The sequence below is a fragment of the Talpa occidentalis genome, unplaced genomic scaffold (genome assembly GCF_014898055.3).
Source record: "Talpa occidentalis isolate TD23 unplaced genomic scaffold, MPIMG_talOcc4v2.1 talOcc4.2, whole genome shotgun sequence".
NCBI classification, from domain to species: Eukaryota; Metazoa; Chordata; class Mammalia; order Eulipotyphla; family Talpidae; genus Talpa; species Talpa occidentalis.
The window spans coordinates 32,534,929-32,554,765 of NW_023602073.1; the positions used below are offsets into that span (position 1 = coordinate 32,534,929).

The following is a 19,837-nucleotide window of genomic DNA, read 5'->3' on the forward strand; positions in this document are numbered from 1 at the left end:
GGGTAGCTGTGACTGGAGTCCCATAGGGGACTGAGAGTTGGGGAGTCTGGCAAGCAGCGTCCGTATCTTGGTCATAGTGATATTGAGATTAATTGGAGCTGCCGCCAGTAGAGGCCTCTGAAGGGAAGCGCAGAGGAAACAAGAGGAGGTATTAGTCCCAAAAGAGTCAGTCAGGAAGGGTAGAGTGTTTTGGATTATATGAACCCAGGTTGAGGGTGTCTCGGTCTTTTCTGATGATGTTAGCTGATTTTGTAGGGACTTGCTCTGAATGGAGGATGTCCTGGGAGACTTGGACTGTGGCAATTGTGTCGGGACATATTTCCCTTGAGACGGACAATGTTGCCACTGGGTAGGAATGCCAGCCAGTGTACCCTGTGGCTTGGATTCCTGTCCAGCGTAGGTCCCAAGGATCAGAAAAGATAGTTAACTTAATTCGTATTGAAACCCGTATTATGACAGACCAGAGATGAACATTTGGACCTTTATCTGAAGGTACACTGTACATGACAGATAAGGGCACCCCCCATTCTTGTAGGAATTCTTACAGTGATCTAAGGTTTGATGGTAAAAGAAGCAAGGAGTTCCTAGGGTTGGACTCAACGAAAGAGTTAGGGTGTGAGTGATGGGTTGCTGTGCATCCGGCCTGTGGGCACTCTGCAGTACCCACCAAGTGGGTAGTCTCATGGATCCTAGACAAAGGTCTCCCTAACTTTGAATTTCCATACATAGGACCTGGGCTCAGGGAGATTTTGACAAGAAATGCGCATCCTAGTAGGACCCATGTTTACAACATGCATAATGTTTGTCTTCGGGGGCATGTTTGACCCGAGAGAGATGGTGCCAGGAGGGTGTCCCAGAAGTGTTACTGCTGTAGGCGTGTGAGAATGACGTGTGTGGACAGGTCCACGGAGGCTGCCGTGGCTTTGGCTGAAGCAATTGAGCAGGACTTGGTCTCCCGGATGCAGTGGTGGGTAGGTCAGTTGCGGAGGTCGAGATTCAAGGCAGGACTGGGTAAGTGCAGGTCTTCATGTTCCCGGAGCCGTCGCAGAGCTCTCAGGAGAGTTAGTGAGGTGACCCTTGTGAGCCCATTGGCGCGCTCCACCTTCCCTGGGATTGGGTGGTGGGGGGAATGTGAAGCTTCCAGGTGATACCAGAGCCGTGGAGACCTGCTGAGTAATCTTTGAGATAAAAGCTGGACCATTGTCACATAGGATAGAGCTGGGGAGGCCAAGTGTGGGATAATGTGGTTAAGAAGGGCCTCGGTTACACCTGACCCCTTTCTCTAGCTGCAGGAAGGCTCGCACCCAACCTGTCACTGCATCAACCATTGTGAGCAGATATTTAACCTTTTTGTGAGTAGGGAAGTGAGTAAAATCAACCTGCCAATCCTGTCTGGGTAAGTGTCCACGCAGCTGGTGAGCTGCAAAAGAAGAAGGTGGGTGAACTCCCCCATGAGGTGATCACGAGCACAGGTTTGATGATGGGAATATCTGCCAGACTTTTGCACTCAAGGAGGGTGTGAAAGAGCGACTCAGGAATTGGCGTTCATTAGGCTCCTAAGTCAGAGTGATGGAGGGGACAGATAGGGAATAGGGGCAGGGTCTGCAGCAGAGTCAGTGGTGGGAGCCCTTGCTGCTGCAATCAGACTTGTTATTCCCTGTGGTCACGTAAGAATTGTCCGTGTGGTGTCCTTACAGTGGATAATGGCGACTTCAGTTGGAAGCTGCAAGGCCGCTAGAAGCTTAAGGATAAGTTTAGCGTAAATGATGGAGGACCTCTTGGTGGAAAGGAACCCACTTTCCTGCCAAATCGCAGCAGGACTGTGAGCCATAAGGAAGGCATATGTTGAATCCGCATAGATGGTGAGGGTTTTCTTATGGTTGCTGAGGGTCAGGGCCCCGGTAAGTGCTCTGAGTTCTGCCTTCGGGAGGTGGTTCCCCCGGGCGGCTTCCTGCCTCGATGACCTGATCGAGGGGGTAACCATGGCCTAGGCAGCCCTCCGCTGACCTCGCGCACCTTCGCAAGAGCTGCCGTCTACAGACAGAGCCAGTAGGCATCTGACAAAGGGGAGTCAGCAAACCCAGTCTGGAGGTTTGCATTTCGCCCAGGATTTCAGGGCATGATTAGCGGCAGAAGGGGGCCAGAGACAGAAGAGGGGCTGGGTTGAGAGGAATTTGACTGAGTGAGACTCGCCAGAGGGTTTTCGATAAAGAGCACGTGGGAGTCCTGTGAGCGGGCAGGAGTGAGAGTGGAGAGCGGGCGGGGAGACAGGAGGGCCTGAAGGGTGTGCGAGGAATGTGCTTGGACAGGTCTTCCCAGGATAAGTTTGAGGGGTTCCCGGTTGAGTAGTAGAGCTGCCGCTGCGAGGGCTCTAAGGAGAGGTTGCCAGCCCCTGACAGTGGGATCCGTCTGCTTGGAGAGAGAAGCGACAGGACACAGGGCGGGGCCCACAGGCTGGGCCCACAGGCTGGAAAGGCCGCCTGCCGCCATACCCTGACGTTCGTCTATGAACAGGAGGAAAGGCTTTTCTGGATCAGGAAGGGCAGGCAGGTGCCCTAATTCTCTAGACTGAGAATCTATAGGATCAGAGAACGTTGAAGAGGGTCCAGAGAGGGGAAGAGTGAGATAAGGAGGATATGTGTGAGTAAAAGGAAGGCCCTGCGAACCTCCCCGGGGGATTGGAGACGTCCTTCAGGGGAGGCTTTTGCTGCCTTGTACAGTGGCTTGGCTAGGAAAGCAAAATCAGGGATCCAAAATGGAAGAATCCGACCAACCTAGGAAGGAAAGGATTTGTTCTGCCGGTTCAGGGAGGGAAGGTCCCGGATGCCCTGTTTGTGGTCCACCGTCAGCTGTTTGGAGGAAGGAGTTAGTGGAAGACCCAGATAGACGGCTGTGGGAACTGAAAGTGGGCTTTGGACGGGGAGACACGGTATCCTTTTGAGCACAGGAAGGTGAGGAGTTGTGCAGTGTGTTGCTGAGATTGTGGCGGAGAAGGTCTGCAGAGGAGGAGGCCAGCAACATATTGAAGAGAGTCCAGAAAGGAGATGGACTTACCTGCTACCTTGACTGTTATCCTGGGCTCCTTGAAGGTTATTGGGGTTGATGAGTCCGGGCCTCTTCAGTCCTCAGCTGCCAAACCCAAGACCACCAGTGGCAAGAGTTGCTTGGGGCTGGAAGGACTGGCCCACCACAGCCAGGCATGGAGGCATAGTCACTTGTCCAGTGACCCCAGATGTTGCAGGTGGGACACAGTCCTGGCAGGGGTTGGGGCATTGTCTGGACCAGTGGCCTTCTTGACCACATTTGAAGCAGGATCCCAGGGGCAGTCGGTTGGGGGCCATGGGGCCCGTTGTCGTCCTCTGTCGGTGGCAGGTGCTGTGGTGGTTGGAGGAGCAGGGCCTGCCAGTCTCAAGGCAGCTACCAGGGCCTGAGCTTGAAGCCCAGCCTTCTGGTGACTACGGAGTTCCCTCTCTGCCTGTCCTGTTCCTCCCGGTTTTTAAAAACTGTCAAGGCCATATTCAGCAGATCCTGGATATGGGTTTGAGGACTATCCTCAGCCTTTTTTTTTTTTTTTTTAAGATTTATTTATTCATTTACACAAGAACCGGGGTACAGGCCAGATACGTGGGAGGGTGAGAGGATTCACCAGAGACAGAGTGGGGAACCAAACAGGCAGACTGAGGAAATATGCTGCTGAGGGGAGGAGTGGGCGCAACAGGAGAGGTCTGCTGTGCCATGTGGGACCCTCGCTGGCTGGCCAGCCGGGATCAAACTGGCACGAGAGCCTCACAGCACAGCGCTTAACCACTGCGCCACCAGGGAAAGCCCCTCAACCTTCTTAAGCTTCTGTGTAATGTTGGGGGCTGACTGGAATATAAAATGGGTAGCCAGAACTGTTGCGCCTCCATTTGAGTCAGGGTCAAGCCTGGTATGGCGCTGGAGCGTCTCCGTCAGGCGGCTAAGGAAGGCAGCACGGTTTTCTGAGGCAGACTGGGGAATCTCCTGAGCTTAGCAAAATTTACACTTTTGTGCACAGCTGTTTGGAGACCAGCTAGGAGACAGGTAATAAAGTGGTCTTGGTGAGTCCTGCTCCGGGGGCCCTGCCTGTGTCAGTCTGGTAGCCCCACCCCAGCTCTGGGCTGGGAACTGCTGCAGAGCCTGGGGCCATGGTTGTGTCAGTCACAGGGACCTGATCTGCTTGGTCTTGGGCAGACCTAAAAACCTGCTCCCTTTTGTCAGAGGTCAGGGTGGAAGAGAGGATCACTTGTAATCATGGCAAGTAAGGTCACAGGCTTGGGTAAGATAAGGAAACTCTTTGGTGTAGGTGGTGGGATTGTTAGTGAAAGAGCCAGAAGCTTTTCAGTCTGGGAGAGACCAGACAGAGAGGAAGGACCATGGACCCTAATTCCTCCTTCAGTCCCCGCCACTTCCCTGAGGGGACCCAGAAGAGGACCACCCAGAGCGGGTGTGGCAGCTAGGAGGTGAAAAAAAAGAGGGGAGGCCGGATTGGGGAGCTGGAGGAGGTGAAGACTGAGAACTAGAGGATCAGAAAACGTTGAAGAGGGTCCAGAGAGGGGAGAGTGAGAGGAGTCTCAAGACTTGGAGAGTGTGGCAGGTTTTCAGGAGGGAGGGGCTGGAGGGGGGCACGGGAGCACAAGAGAAAGCCAGCCTGGCCCGAAGGGATCTCTGACCATTTCCATTGCGGTGACAGAACTCTAGGTCTGCAAGGATGGAGAAGTCAAAAGCGCCATGCTAGGCCCGTGGGAGCCATTGTCCAATTGGTATGGAGGCCACGCAGCGCTGCAGTAAAAGATGAGACGCTTAGGGCACATATCTGGCCGAAGCCCCAAGGGACCGAGGTTTGAGAGAAGGCATCTGCCGCGAGGGTGATAGATAAGCTTCAGTCAGAAGTTGGCTCTCAGAGAGAATTTTATTCCTATATTGGTCACACACACACTTACGTTCATACAGGCAAGCCAACCCCAAGTTCCCAAAGTACCTTTGACTGAAGACAGTGGCTGCTACGTGTCTCAGCCGGGCCTTCCACCTAGGTGGAGGTCCTCTGGCTGTGGAAGTCTCTAGGCTCGAGGGCCTGCAGTGCAGATGGTCGCGCAGGGTGTTGAACTGATAGGCCGCTTGTGCTGCTGTCAGGGAGCAGGCCTTCAGGGAGCCTTTGAAATTCATCCTGGGGTGCAGCCCCCATCCCCCTATGTGTGTGCTGCTGGGGCAGGGCAGCTGCCTTGGGAGCTTTGGAACCAGATCCACCACAGGGCAGAGGAGGTCTGGACCCTCCTCCTTATTGTGGCAACTGAGTCGCCTTCAGGAAGGCTCAGGTTGTCTGATGGCTTTGGAAAGCCTGAGGGTCCAAGCCACAGCTCGGCCCAGAGCCACCTTGCAACCAGGCAGGTCACAGAGCGCCTTGCCCTCCATGCCCGGTGTTGCTGTGCCTCAGGTAAAGCACCGAGGCCCGCCTGCAGGCCTGTGGACCTGGGCCTGTTTCTCCTTAGGGCCACCTCCCCTTTACAGCCAGGGGACCTCAGTGTCTGCTGACCCAGGCAAGTTGGCTTCTCTGAGTTCTGCTCCAGCTGGGCAGTAAAACTCGCCCCACAGACCTGCCTGCCCCCCGCATCCTTCCACTGATGCTTGCTCTTCTGCTTTTCCACACCAGGAAGGGCCCAGCCTCACCTATTCAACCTGTGGTCCCCCGGCCAGCTGAGGCTCCCCTCTTAGACTTATAAGCCTGTGGCCACTGGCATCCAGACTCCTGCCCTCCCAGCCTCCCCAGGGTCCATATGGAGGACTCCTGGGCTTTCTGCCCACCCAGGGGGCCCCCAGTGCTCCCTCCAGCCATCCTCTCAGCTCTGCCCTCTCGGGGTAAACAGTGGTATTCCGCCTGTCTTTCTCCATCAGAAATGGTGGTGTCGCGTGGGGCCCGGGGCCCCCTACTCCCGAAGTTGAGGGTGGTCCTGGGCCAGCGGAATGAAAGACAGGGGAGCAGAGAGGAGGGAGCAGGAGGGAGCCGATCACATGTCTGGCTCACGGGTGCACTGTCTGGTGTGTGTGAGAGGCCGGTGAGCGTGCAGGGAGAGGCTCCAGCTCCTGCTCCTGCACCCCTCTCCCTGTCCCCCTCCCCTCTCATCCAGAACCCTGCCCACACCCTCCCCTGCTTCGTCTTCCCTCCCCACCTCCCCCCAGCGCTGCAGCCCAGGCTGCACCTGCCTTCCCAGCTCTCCCCCTTCTCTCCCTCCCCCGTTTTCTCTCTGCTTCTCTCCAGCTGCCAGCTGATCGGGTCAGGCGAGTCCATCCCATCCTGAGAGCCCCAGGGCCCCCTTCGGCCTCTAACCAGACCCCTCCTCTTCCTGGGACACCTCTCTTCCCAGGCCTGCCTGGGTGGCTGTTCTGTGACTTGGCCCCCAGCCCCCAAGCCTCCCCCTTCATCTGTGACTTTAGTCTGTTGTGGTGGTGAGCTGACACCCCAGGCATGACCTTGGTGACACTTGTGCCCCCGCTGTGGTATTGCTCCTGCCCTGCTCTATACATGTCTATAAATACACACACACACACACACATTAATGTGCACATCTCTAGTGTTGGGAACCGCTGTGCTGTGCTGTCCTTCTGAGTCTTGTGGCCCAACTACAAGCAAACGCTGTCACCCCAGCCGCCCCCGCCAACACTTGCCACCTCCGACGAGCCTCCCTGCCATTCCCGGCCTGTGCCCATTCAGCACCCCTGCCACCTTCCTGCCCCTTCCCCGAGCATGGGGGTGCTGTCCCGGCAGCTGTGTGCTTCTGGCCGCGACCAGTCCTGCTGTCTCTTGGCTGAGAATGAAACCCATTTCTGAACAATGGGGAGCAACGTGTTGTGTGCTGGCTGTGTTCTGTGGCGTTCAGGGGGAAGGGAAGTCTTAAGCATGGGGGCACAGGGGTGCCTGGGATGCCCCAGTCCTTCCCGGGCTGCTCGGGAAAGCACCTGGATGTTAACTGGTCTTCATCTGGACCCTGCTGTGGCCACCAGGGGTAGAGTGCCAGCCTGGAGGAATCATGGGGCCTGGCTGGGGGCCCCAGAGAAACAGGGTGAGAGGAGAAATTCCTAGGCTGGAAGCCAGTACTCTGGGGTGCTGGTACCCTGCTTTCCTTCCACAGAAGTAGACCAGGTTTCCCAGTCTTGGCCCTCCCGGGGTGGCACGCAGTGGGTGGCACCTGTAGGGCCTGAGAGCTGAGCGGGGTTGGATACCCTGACAGGCAGCCGCAGTGCGCACCTCGAACCCCGAAGCCTGCCCTCGGCTGGCAGGGCCCACACCCAGCGCAGCACCTGAGCCCAGATCCCAGGGCCCGACCACGTGGTGAGTTCGGTTTATTCAGAAACAAAAGTGAAACACCAGGAACCACTCCCTGGCCTTGCCTCCTTCCTCTGTCCTGGGCGATCTATAAATAAGTTTCCTCGATGTCAACTGATTCATAGAAACCTCCTCTCCCAGGGGCCACCGCAGCCTCCGCTGTGATACAGGGGCCGTCTCAGCCCCATGTACACACGTCCCAGCACAGTATGTACACCGCGGGGCGCCCGCGCGCCTTCCGCCTGGCCTCCACCAGCCACCCCAGCCCGGCTTCTGGCCAAGCCCGGTTTTCCACAGGGTTGGGGGAGTAAGTGTGTACCCCCAAATTGCCTGAGTAAGCCATGCATCCCCTCTATGGGGACTTTTTATTAAAGAAGCAGTGAAGGCCACCTCTGTGCAAATCCGGGGTGGCCTCCAAGATAATCAGGCACAGAGGCCCACGGGACTTTTGTAAAGACAGCAAGTGGAGGCCACCCCCTTGTGGACTGCGGTGGCCTCATACCTGCAGGACATTTGAGAGGAGGGAAGGGGAGGCCACCCTTTTGTGGATTGGGGTGGCCTCATGCCCGCGGGACTTTTGTGAGGGGGCACAGAGGGGAAGCCACCCCTTTGTGCATTGGGGTGGCCTCATGCCCACGGGTCTTTTGGGAGGGGGGACAGGGTACACCACCCCTTTGAGAATTGGGTTGGCTTCATGCCCGCGTTTCTTTTGTGAGGGGCGGGACAGGAGAGGCCACTCCTCTGTGGATTGGGGTGGCCTCATGCCCATGGGCCTTTTGTGAGGAGGGAAGGAGGAGGCCACCCCTTTGCACATTGGGGTGGCCTCATTCCCACGGGCCTTTTGTTAGCCGGGACAGGTGAGGACACCCCTTTGAGGATTGTGGTGCCCTCATGCCCGCGAAACTTTTGTGAGGGGGACAGGGTAACCTCAAGCCACAAGACTTGTGTAGTGAGCAGAGCCCCCCTTAACAGGTGGGTGCCTACAAAATAATCGGGCACACATGCCCATGGGGACTTTTGCTAGGTAGTAGGAGAGGCCTCCCCTCTGCAGTTAGGGATCACCTCCAAAATAATTGGGTGCAACAAAAAGTAAAAAGAAAAAAATAAAGAAAATCAAAACAATTATTGAGTCCAACAAAAAAGTAAAAAAAAAAAAAATTGGGTGCAAAGGCCCGTGGGGAAATTTCAAAAGGGAGCAGGGGAGACCACCCCTTTGTGGATCTGGGTGGTCTCAAATAAACCACTGCTATCTCTTGGCTACACTCTAGACAGGTGTAGGTGCCCACCTGCCCAGCTGGTATCTCTGTCTGGACTTAGCCCCCATGCCGGGCCTTCAAAATGCTGCCCCACTCCACATGGTTGGGGTAGGGTGGGGGTGGCACGTGGCCCCAAATTGCCTGATATAACCTAGGCCCTCTGCAGGAAGGCCTGGTAAGGATTCAATTGGTCATCAAGGAGCCCCTATGTTGTAGAAGGGAGCCCCCTAAATAACTAGTTGGATGTTTCTAGCTCCTTGTCTCTGGAAGTATGAATAGCCCAGAGATTAAGACACAGCCCTGACCTAAGAGGCTAGGGTCTACACCTGTTTCCCCCTATTAGATAGGGGAGTTGTTGGACCCCTTTTTTAAGCCGAGGGATGAAAGGACAACTGGGAAGGAGAGCCAAAGGACGGGGGGGGATAGCCTGGGAACAGGGATGGGTTGGTGAGGGCCAGGTGGGGGCAGAGCCCCCGGCCCATGCCGGTGGCCTAGACCACCATTATCTTCACCTTGTTGTCATCAGCCTGGTAGAAGAAGGGAATACACCGGCTGTTTCCAATGGTGACGCCTTCCTGGGGGTTCTGCATTTCTTGAAGCAACTGAATGATCTGCTGCACAGAGGTGTTCTCGAGGGGAGTCAGGCCCAGATGGGCCTCGCCCTGGGTCGGCTGCACGTCGTGGACGAGGCTCACCTCACTCCGTGCTTTAGAGAGACAGAGACAGGATGCTGTGTGCCTGGCGGAGTGTGCTCCTCCTGCCTAGATGCCCGTGCGGGGCTTTCCTCACCTTGGCCGCTGGCAGCACCAGGCTCCTTGGGGGCTAGGCATGCGCTAGTGGGCTCAGCAGCAGGGTTCTGGGCAGGTGCTTGGAGCTTCACCCGCCATTTGTTGTGCACCTCCACCAGCCACAAAACCAGCTCTTGCAGCTCTAACAGCTTCACCTGGAAGCAGAGACACTCAGAAGCCCGCCCTGCCCCCAGCTGCACCACCATGGAGCCAGAGCTCTGACTACCTTCATCTCCTCTTTGTTCTGGGCCAGCTGGCTTATGGACTCCTCCTTCTCTTGGTGCTCCTTCCTCATCACTGCTCTCTGGGTCTGGTAGAGAGCAATGTATTCTCCTAGGGGGAGGGTGTGTAGATAGCTCAGCTGCTGGGGTCTCCCCAGCCTCTGCATAGCTCCCCAGCTGCAGGGCACAGGCCTCCCCACTCACCGATGGTGTCAGTCTCTCCAGACATCTGGATACATCGATGCTCCAGCTCCTCCATCCAGTCCTGTAAGTCCACTTTCTCCTGAATGAGCTCGGTAAAGTGACCCTGCAGCCAGACAGTGGGCTCAGGGGCTCAGCAGTGCTGGCCTGCCCAGCACCCAGCCCGCCCAGCCCTCCGGAGAACCACACTGTAGGGTAAGAAAAAACTATCAGGCTTTTCTGCCCTCCCGCCATTTGGATAGAAGACGGAACCCTGTGGTTCTGAATGCAAGCCTGATGCAGGCACCTGGAGTATGCTGTGGGCATAGGTAGATGGGATTCACCTGGGCTAAGATGGGCTTTTAAGGGTGGCGTCCCTGGGACGCCAGCAGAAGCAGAGAAGCGGAAGCAGAACCGAGAGAACAGAGCAGCAGAGACCACCAGAGAACACCGGAGAGCCCAGAAAGAATGAAGACTTGCTAGGGGCTGGGAGGCCTGTCAGCCTCCCAGCCCCCCAGCACCCCTACTTGCCATGTACATGGTAAATCCCAATAAAAGCCTGCAAAAGCCACTGAGGCTTCCAGGACTCTCTTCTCTTGGACCCGGTCTGCTAGATCAGAAAACCTGCCCCGTGTCCATTCCTTTCTGCCTTACAATTGGCGTAAGTCGGCAAGGTGATCCATGCAGACGGGTATGGAGCCCTCCGAAGACCGGGAGGGACTGAGGAGCAGCAGACAGTGTCTGCCTGTGACAGCGCTGGACGTGTCATGGCGGCACAGGGGATGGAAAAGGTCCGGAAGCTGCGGGATGAGACCTCGCCTGGAGGAGGAGACGCCCGAGAGGACCAGCCAATGATCCCCGAGGCAGCAAGAATCGTCGGGAAGAAAGGACCACGATTCAGAGCTCCCCAGTGTGGACAAAGGGAAAAGCCGATGAACTTGGACTAATGGACTAACAATCCCGCCAGAAGGGGGAGGACCTTGGCAAGTTTGATATGTTTTGGGGACCCTGGGGGAGGATGGGATTGTACACCCCCAGAGATGGGAATCTGGGGGTGGCCAGTGGGCCTTGGTGGCCAAAAGCAGCCAGTGTATTGCCCAGTAGCCAGGCAGAGGAGAAAAAGCCAACTGAGAAGGCAAAAGCTGGTGCTAAGTTCGGGAAGCCCTGAGCGGCTGTTAAGCACTGTGTAAGCTAAAGAAGGCCAGTGAGTCTCTTAAAATCACCTGTGGGTGTTGCCCTGTTCATTGCTGAGTGAGGGTGAGGAGCTGAGGAACCCGTCCTTGGGGGACGGGCAGGGAACGTGGCTTGTGGTGGGGCCCTCAGCCAAAGAGGGGACCCAAGAGAGGCCGCATGTGGCGCTTGCAACCACAGATCCCCGACCCATGTGCTTGTGCAGTGGGCTGGCCTGAGGGCAGGGGCCTGCGTGTCGCATTGGTGGCTATGAAAGCCGAGTGTTGGAGCGACTGCAGACAGAAACCCTGAGGGTTGGGCGATTACCCCCAAAGAGTACAGAATCGCCAACCCAAGAGTGAGTGCATCCTGGGGGTGGATGCAGTGTGTGGCTTGTGGCCAAGACCCCAGCTGGAGGGGGCCAGGAGGCCTGAGGGCTCCTGGCCAGTGACGGCAGATGCCTGAGTGGTTCCCTCTCTCGCATGAGCAGTGCCTTCGGCAGCTGAAGTGGTGGATCATCTACTGGTGCCAACAGTCTTTTGCCCCCAGGTCGGTGCCCTGCCTGGACTTATTTGTGTTCTGTTATATTACATTGTGATGTATTTCATTTGCTTTTGTGGGCCATGGCTGCAGTGTTCATATTCGCCAAGAGAAACGTGTGTATAACTCGTATAGACTGTCTGGCAGGTAAAAGTATCAGGCTTTTCTGCCCTCCCGCCATTAGGATGGATGATGGAACCCTGTGGTCCCGAATGCATGCCTGATGCGGGCACCTGGAGTAGGGTGTGGGTATAGGTAGATGGGATTCACCTGGGCTAAGACTGGGCTTTTATTTATTTATTTATTTATTTATTTTAAATGAACTTTGTGAAGTCTGTCTCTTTTTTTTTTTAAAGATTTATTTATTTATTCATACAAACACTGGGTACAGTCAGAAGTGCGGGAGGGTGAGAGAATTCACCAGAGCCAGAGCGGGGAGCAGAGCAGGCAGAAGGACTGAAGTACACTGCTGAGGGAGCAGCGGGCGGCAGGAGAGGTCCGCGCGCCATGTGGGACCCTCGCCCTGCGGCCAGGAATCAAACCGGCACCGCGGAGGCTGCGGGCAGCTTCAGAACCCAGCCCTCAACCGCTGTGCCACCGGGGAAGCCCAAGACTGGGCTTTTAAGGGCGGCGTCATGGGAATGCCAGCAGCAGCAGAGAAGCAGAAGCAGAACCGAGACAGCAGAGAAGCAGAGACCATCAGAGAACGCCGGAGAGCCCAGAAAGAGTGAAGACTTGCTGGGGGCTGGGAGGCCTGTCTGCCTCCTGACCCCCCCAGCACCCCTGCCTGCCATGTACCCGGTAAATCCCAATAAAAGCCTGCAAAAGTCACTGAGGCTTCCAGGACTCACTTCTCCTGTACCTGGTCTGCTGGATCAGAAAACCTGCCCTGTGGCCATTCCTTCCTGCCTTACACACACTCACCTGCAGTTTCTCCATGGCTCCCTGAAGGGCCCTGTGGGTCTCCCCAGGCACACTCTCCCCACCATGGCCTCGCGGCTGTCTAGGTCGTCAGGGATGCTTAGCTTTGGCAGGGGGCCCTTGTTCTCTTCCTCCTCCTCCTCACTGCTCAGTCCATTTACTGTTGGGGGGCAGCCAGAGGGGCTCAAAGAACACCTGGGTTCTGAAGCAGCCCGGAGAGCCAGCAAGCTCTGCTCCCTCCTCTCTGTGCAACCCTGCGCCAGCAAGTCCCCAAAGGAGAAGGATCCAAGTTGTCCTAAGGGTGGCTTCCACTCTTGCAAACCCCTCCTCTGCTGAAGTCCCACTCACTTTCTCCAGTCCGAGCCAGGAGGTTCAGTGGGGCCGACAGGAAAGAATGAGAAGGGATGCTGCTCGCAGGTCTTCCTGCTCGGGCAGCCACAGGGTGTCTGGCACTCCAATTGCCCCACCTGTGTTTCCAGCAGCTCTTGGCGGGCCAACTCGACCTCCATCTTGCCCTGCTCTTCTTCGTGCTGTATCCAGTTGACAAGCTGGGTGTTAAGCAGCACCTGCTTCTGCAGGACGTCCTTCTCGTTGGCCAGCTGCTGGTAGGCAGCCACGAGCTTCTGGTAGGCGGCCATGTACTGCTGAAGGTGACTAAGGTAGTGGTCCTGCTGCTGCTGCAGCTCCTGAGCCTCTTGATATTTCTCCTCCACCTGCAGGACGCGGGGGGTGAGGGCAGGTGGCAGTTGGCCTCCAAATTGTCATTGGAACCCAGCTGCCTCTGCTAGACGCTACCTCAGGGAGACCAGTAGTGACCATCACTACTGACCAGTGCTGCTCAGCACTCCTGGTGACAGGGGATTGGAACCCTACTTGTACTTCTGGTGGACAGTACCTGGCTGAGGTAGACACCACTTGTGGCTACAGTAAGCTCCGTTTCCCATTTGTAAAATAAACCCCAAGGTGGTTGCTTACAGAGGCTGAAGTCTCTTGCAATTGTGCACATGGTTGAGAACCACAGTGATGAGTCCCCTACCGGGCACTATCCTTCCATCGGCTCTAACCTGTAGGCCCCTATCGTATGGGGTCTGTATTGCTCCAGCCTTTGGTTTTGACTTTGGGGCTTTTTGGCAGCTCTCTTGTCTTAGAGGCTGGGCAGGTGGGTGCGACTGCGGCCTATCCTGGCATCCCATTCATGCCCTGTGACTACCCTTTTCAGTTGGGATCCCAGGTGATGTCAGAGACACAAAGTGTTAAAACGTTCTTTGTGAGTTGCTGGACAACACCAACAACAAACAGCTCTTTCAGACACGAGGCCGGAGCCTTTGGTGCTGCTTTCCGGTGATGTCAGACACAGGACTGGAGGCCCAGTCTCTGACAGAGGTCTTCATCCTCTCTTCCTCCCGCAGAGGTTGGCTACTGGATGCTGCTTTTCTTCTTTCAGCTTCTGGCCCTCCTTTCTTCAGAGGCCAGGAACAGAGTCTTCCCCTTCTTTCTTTGGAGGTTGGAACGGAGCCCCTCAGCTCCCTCTAACCCTGGCTTATATCACTCTTCAGGGTGTCCCAACATCAAGTCTGGTTGGACCATTTTTCTTTTTTGTGCAGAAGAACTGGGGTATTGGCCAGAGGTGTAGAGTGAGCAGAACAGACAGACTGACTGAAACACACTGCTGAGGGGAGCAGCCGGCAAGGCAGGAGAGGTCTGCTGCGCCCTGTGGTTCAGCTCCCGGCCAGGGATCAAACTCAGGCAGCAGTGGTGATGTGCCGAGACTTAACCCCTAGGCCACCAGGGAGGCCCTGGACCATCTTCATCCTTGGCTGACTGGACCACTTAGCACCAATCAGCTCAGAGCTTCCACCTGATTGGTCCTGCCCATAACCCAGGAAGCGTGCAGAAAAGGGCAGTTCTGAGCAGCAACTGTCTCAACGGACTTGTGGTGGAGCAACAGAGTGGAGACCACCGAGGCAACTCCCAGATCTGCACCCACAAATGGGGGGGGGGACAGGCACTGTGGGACTTTGCCACCTGCCCAGGCCCCTTCCTTCAACTGCAGCAGAACTGCTTTCTAGTGCTCTCTGAAGTGAAGAATGTTGAGGCTCAGCCCTGTTCAGTGAAGCGCAACCCCGGAGCCAAGTCTGGAAAAAGGATGTCTCCACGTCTCCTTGTCTCTGCCTTAGTGGCTCAACCTCCAGCGGGGCAGGTGACCTGCAGTCCCGGGGAACCCACCACTCCATGTCAGACCCTGGGCACAGGTGGTCACGGACCTGGCAGGACTGCAGGGTAACCGGTGCCTCCCAGCCCTGAGTTGGAGCTACCTCTGTGGCCTAAAAACCTCCCTCCCGGAGGCCTCTGAGACCTTCCCAGCTGGCACAGGACTTACCAGCTCCTTTAGCTCTGTCAGCTTCTCCTGCAGCTGGCCGAGTTTCGTGGCCAGCTCGCTCTTGGTGTGCTGCTCCATTTGGAGCGAGCCGGTCACCTCCATGTTCTGATGGGACTGGACAGACAGAAGAAACAATGAGATGCCACCCAATGCAGCTGGAGACCCAGAGCTTGGTGTCCCCTCCCACATCAGGATGAGGTCATCTTCCAGCCCAGGGCACCCAGGCACCTTACCTTCTTGCCAAGCGCTCTCTGGGCTCCGATATCCTGATCATCTCCTGCACCCACCCTCTGCCGGGACTCCCACGTCACCTACACATCAGTCTGAAAGGCCACCCCCTCCAGCCTCCAGACCCTTCAGAGCCAACTGCTCCCTCAGTTGCCACATCCCACCTTGCCGCCTAGCAAAGTGTCTGCTGCCAAGGGCCCATGGGAGATGGTAAGTGTCCAGTTGATTTTTAAAAGACAGTGGGGAGGATGTCCCAGTCACTCATCTCTGGTGAACCTCAGGTACTTTGCAGTTCTGCTACAAAACTCACCTGAACCCTTGTACCTGTAACAAAAGCCCCCTTTCTCCTAAGCCTGCATTTCCCACTCCCAAGCTAAAATTGAATTCATCACTTTGAAAAATCAACCACTATGTGCATTGTTGGTCTTTGGGGGACATGCCCCCAGAGGGCAAGCCCTGTGTGTGTGTGGTGTGGGGTGGGGGGGAGTTATTGACACTCTCCCGGTAGTACGGGCCACTGAGCATTCACCCTGGAGGCTTGGAAGGCCCAAATCTTTCACACTGCTCTGGAAGCTCTTCCCAAATGACCTTTCACCCTTCACGGTGTATTCTATCTTCTCCAAGATGATAAAGATGTGCGGGAAGGAAAACAACAACCAACCAAGCATTTGAAATAGCAGACATGGACACACCGAGGGTTAATGATGGGAACATAAAATCAGCCAGAGGCCAAGTACCCCAACCAGACAAGCCTCGGGCATGCACGCTGGGAGAGGGCAAGCCAGGGAGGGGGTCTTGGCACGGCCTCACCTTCCTCCTGTCAATGGGGGGAGCGCTACCCCATTGGAGTGGTTAAGGTTGACACAGCACCTGCAGAATGTCCTGAATCTACAGGAGGTGAAAAGGGAAAACAAGGGCAAGGGGAGGAAGAGAAAAGTGACTTAGAGAAGAAAAGAAGGTCAGAGAAAGAAAAGAGCAGCTCTGGACAATGGATGCCGGAGACAAGGGTGACGGATACATACCACGGCCTGTGCCATCTTTCCAAACGGCCACTCTCCGCCTCGCCTGAGGCAGAAAGCAATGTGAACCAAGAGATGGATCAAAGCTACCAAATCAGGCTGGAAGACACTGATCTGGCCCAACAATATCATCTTCCAGGTGAGGAACCTGAGACCCAGGAAGATGTGATTTTCCCTGTGATCACCCAGCAAGCAGGTGGCAGAGAAAGACTCCCACCTCAGAGGTCGCCTAATCCCAAGCGCCCGGGGCTCATCTTTGCCACCCTAAAGGGAGAGGGTGTCCTCACTGACTGGCTTCCCTTGAGGCTGGGGATGAGAGAAATTGCCAGAGCAAGAAGTCCATAGCGACGCCCTGTACTGAAGGCTCACTGAGCACCAGGCCCCGCACAAAGGGATGAATGCACAATCATCTCATGGATGCTGCCGAGATTTAAGTAGAACTGTAGCACCCTGACTCACAGGTGTACAAAGAACTTAAACAGTGTCACCCCAAATCAGATCCCCAGCAGAGCTACGGAGAGGCCGCACTCAGACCCAGGGTTCTTACCCACTTCTTTCATGCTCTTAAACGCTCACTCAGCTGCCCTGGAGCACCCCTTTCCCAGGAAGCCTGGCAGAGCAAGACTTACATCTTTTGATGACTCACAACCACCAGAAGCCTTGTCTCTGGCCTACTGCCAAGTGTCTTCTTTTTTTTCTTAACTCCTGCAGGAGACCCCAAGCTGTTTTCCTTTGGTAGTCTCTCAACTGCAGAGTCTCTCAACTCTCAAAGAGAGTTGAGGCTCACGAGAACTGCAAGCCCCTGTACTCACACCCCACTTTACACGTTAGATTTGCCACCTGACTTCATGCCACCAGAACTCTACCAGGTGCTGTGGGTAGTACCACGCCCCTCCAATGACGACGAAATGGACTGATAACATGGTTTAAAGAAAAAATGTTTAGGAATTTACACTCAGTCTTCAGACTTGAACTTCCAGGATGCCATGATCAGTAGCTGCCAGCGGGCAAAGCCAGCGCAGGGTGGAAAAGCAAGCATGTGAGTACTCAGACATCAGGGCCCTTTCTTATACATGTTACCCATTAACAGCGCTGCTCAAGCTCCTGCACCAATGGATGCTGATGGCACGAGGCAGTGAGGGGACAGCCAGGGGCACAGCCAGGCACATTTCAGAGCAATCTGTTACAATCTCACTTATGTACGCATATGTACATTAATACACAAGGCTTTTTTTCTCAAGAGAATGAAGCAGAATTGATGCTTCAGTCGCCTATTTATCCTGTGGCGTGCTGAGCAACCCATGTTGAGACGACTGGGGGAAGATTCCCAACTGGGAAGGTCAGTTTACTGGGATCTGATCCACAGAGGATAAACAGATCACTCCAAAGAGCACTGATTGGGGGGCACTCTGGCACCTGTGTCATAAGGAATTAGAATGTGAGATGGAGAAGTCAGACAAAAATTGGAAAGTCTCTGTGGAGAAGTAGAAACTCTGGAGAAAACCAAACTAAATATTTCTTCCCAGTGTCACCCAGAGCGGTTGTCAATGCTTCAAGTTTACTAGCGAAGCGTAGGCTTTGTAGGTGCTCAGTGTTTAAAGGTGGGGTACAGTACAGAGCAAGCAAGCCTGAACCCTCTCCCAGAACACCCATAAGTATGAGCTGCCCATAGTGACTAATCTCAAAAGACAATGGTAACTAAAGAAATGAAACAAAGGCTTTGCAGGAAGAAAGCTGGGAGACTCTACCTTAGCCTGGTGTTGAAGGTGAACACCCTCAGTGATCAGTCAGGGGGGCATGACTGCGTGGTGACTGACATGACTGATGTGTTGAGTGGACAGTGGCCTGCATCTCTGTGGTCTGCTTTCCCAAGCCACAGTCCCAGTCAAAGAAAAAAAACAAAAAACAAAAAACACTAAGTTGAGGGACAATGTTCCTGAGCAGTGCTCCTTGATAGAGGCTAAGAGTAGAAAATTGAGGATGGAGGGGTCACAAGACCAGAAAGTGGAGGTGGGGGTAGAAGGGATTAACATAGTAATTAAACCCGGTATAGAAAGGAATGATGCTTAGGGCAGCTGCTCGAGGGAGCACCAACTGCTCTGGAAAAGACCCAGAGGCGCAGACCAGAGGTGGGATGTGGGGATGGAGCCATTGCAAAGAATCACGCGTCCTTACAAATGAACCAAATGAAACTTGTCACCCCATAGAAGTAATTAATTTAACGACAGATGACAATTGCAGAAAGGAAGGAGCCCTCCCAACTAGAACACTACCTCAGGGCCCTTTCTGCCCTGGGAAGACTCAGCTCTGCTCCAAAGGCTCCGCCTGGGGCCTGCAGGCTTCTCCTCACACACCCGCTCTCTCCAGGGGCAGCTCCTCCTGCCTGCTGGTGTCTGCCCAGGCAGCTACTTCTTCTTTCCCTTTTTTTTTAAACTTATTTTTTAAACAATATTTGCTTCCCCCCATCCCTTCAGTTTGAGTCTCCATAGAATTTCCTTCCCCAAGGCACCTGTGCACCATCACCACAGTCCCCTGTGCACCTCCCTCCTTCCCTCTGATGCCTCTCCCTCCTCCTCTCCTGCAGGATGTCTCTATAATTGTTTTTGTTTTGTTGTCTTTTGTATTGCTATTATTTTTTTTACACTGATATCTTATTAGGCTCTCCCATATTCCTGTTATAAGTAAAACCATCCAATATTTTTCTTTTTCCTTCTGGCTTATTTCACTGAGCATAATTCCTTCTAGCTCCATCCACATTGCTGCAAATGGCATGAATTTATCTTTTTTTTTGATTGCTGAATAATATTCCATTGTGTATATATACCACATCTTCTTGATCCAGTCATCTGTTTTTGGGCATTTGGGTTGTTTCTGGTTTTACCCATTGTAAATAGTGCTGCAATAAACATAGGCGTACAGGTGTTCTTTTGAATCAATGTTTTTGTTTCCTTTGGGTAGATTCCCTGGTAGTGGAATTTCTGGGTTGTATGGTAGCTCCATTTTTAGTAGACTGAGGAAACTCCAGACAGCTTTCCATAGTGGCTGGACCAGTTTGCACTTCCACCAGCAGTGTAGGAGAGTTCCTTTTTCACCACATCCTCGCCAACAGATGTTGTTGCTTGTTTTTTTCATATGTGCCATTCTTACTGGTGTAAGGTGGTATCTCAGTGTGGTTTTGATTTGCATTTCCCTGATTATAAGGGATGTTGAATGTTTTTCATGTGCCTGTTGGCCATTTGCATTTCCTCTTTGCAGAAATGTCTTTTAAGTTCTTCTGCCTATTTCTTGACCGGATTGTTTATTTTGTTTTTATTGAGCCATGTGAGTTCTTTGTATAAATTTGTAATCAGTCCCTTAACAGTTGAATGGAGTGCAAAGATGTTTTCCCAATCACTGGGGTGTCTCCCTATTTTGGTTAATGTCTCTTTGGCTGTACAGAAGCTTTTCAGTTTGATGTAATCCCAGGTGTTTGTCTTCACTATGACTGCTTTGAGTGATGAGTCTTTAAAGATATTTCTGAGATGTATGTCTTATAGTGTTTTACCTATATTTTCTTCTATATATTTTATGGTTTCAGATCTTATGTCCAGTTCTTTTATCCATTTTGAGTTGATTTTTGTGCAGAGTGAGAGGTAGTGGTCTAGTTTCATTTTTTTACATGTGGAGGTCCAGTTTTTCCAGCACCATTTATTGAACAAACTGTCCGTGTTCCATCGCATATTCTTTGCTCTTTTGTCAAAGATTAGTTGTTCATAAAAGTGTGGCTTTATTTCTGGGTTTTCTATTCGGTTCCAT

General features: G+C 54.1%; 1 protein-coding gene across 1 annotated transcript; it reads right to left on the reverse strand.

The window, feature by feature from the left end:
* Positions 1-9,086: 9,086 nt before the first annotated feature.
* On the reverse strand, positions 9,087-14,944 carry LOC129146266 (golgin subfamily A member 2-like). The gene is made up of 8 exons (XM_054698089.1): positions 14,796-14,944; positions 12,824-13,128; positions 12,764-12,788; positions 9,809-9,911; positions 9,610-9,716; positions 9,385-9,538; positions 9,216-9,301; positions 9,087-9,122 (listed from the first exon to the last, which is right to left on the reverse strand). The coding sequence occupies exons 1-8, from the start codon at positions 14,895-14,897 to the stop codon at positions 9,087-9,089; spliced, it is 918 nt and encodes a 305-aa protein (XP_054554064.1). The 5' UTR covers positions 14,898-14,944.
* Positions 14,945-19,837: the final 4,893 nt, after the last annotated feature.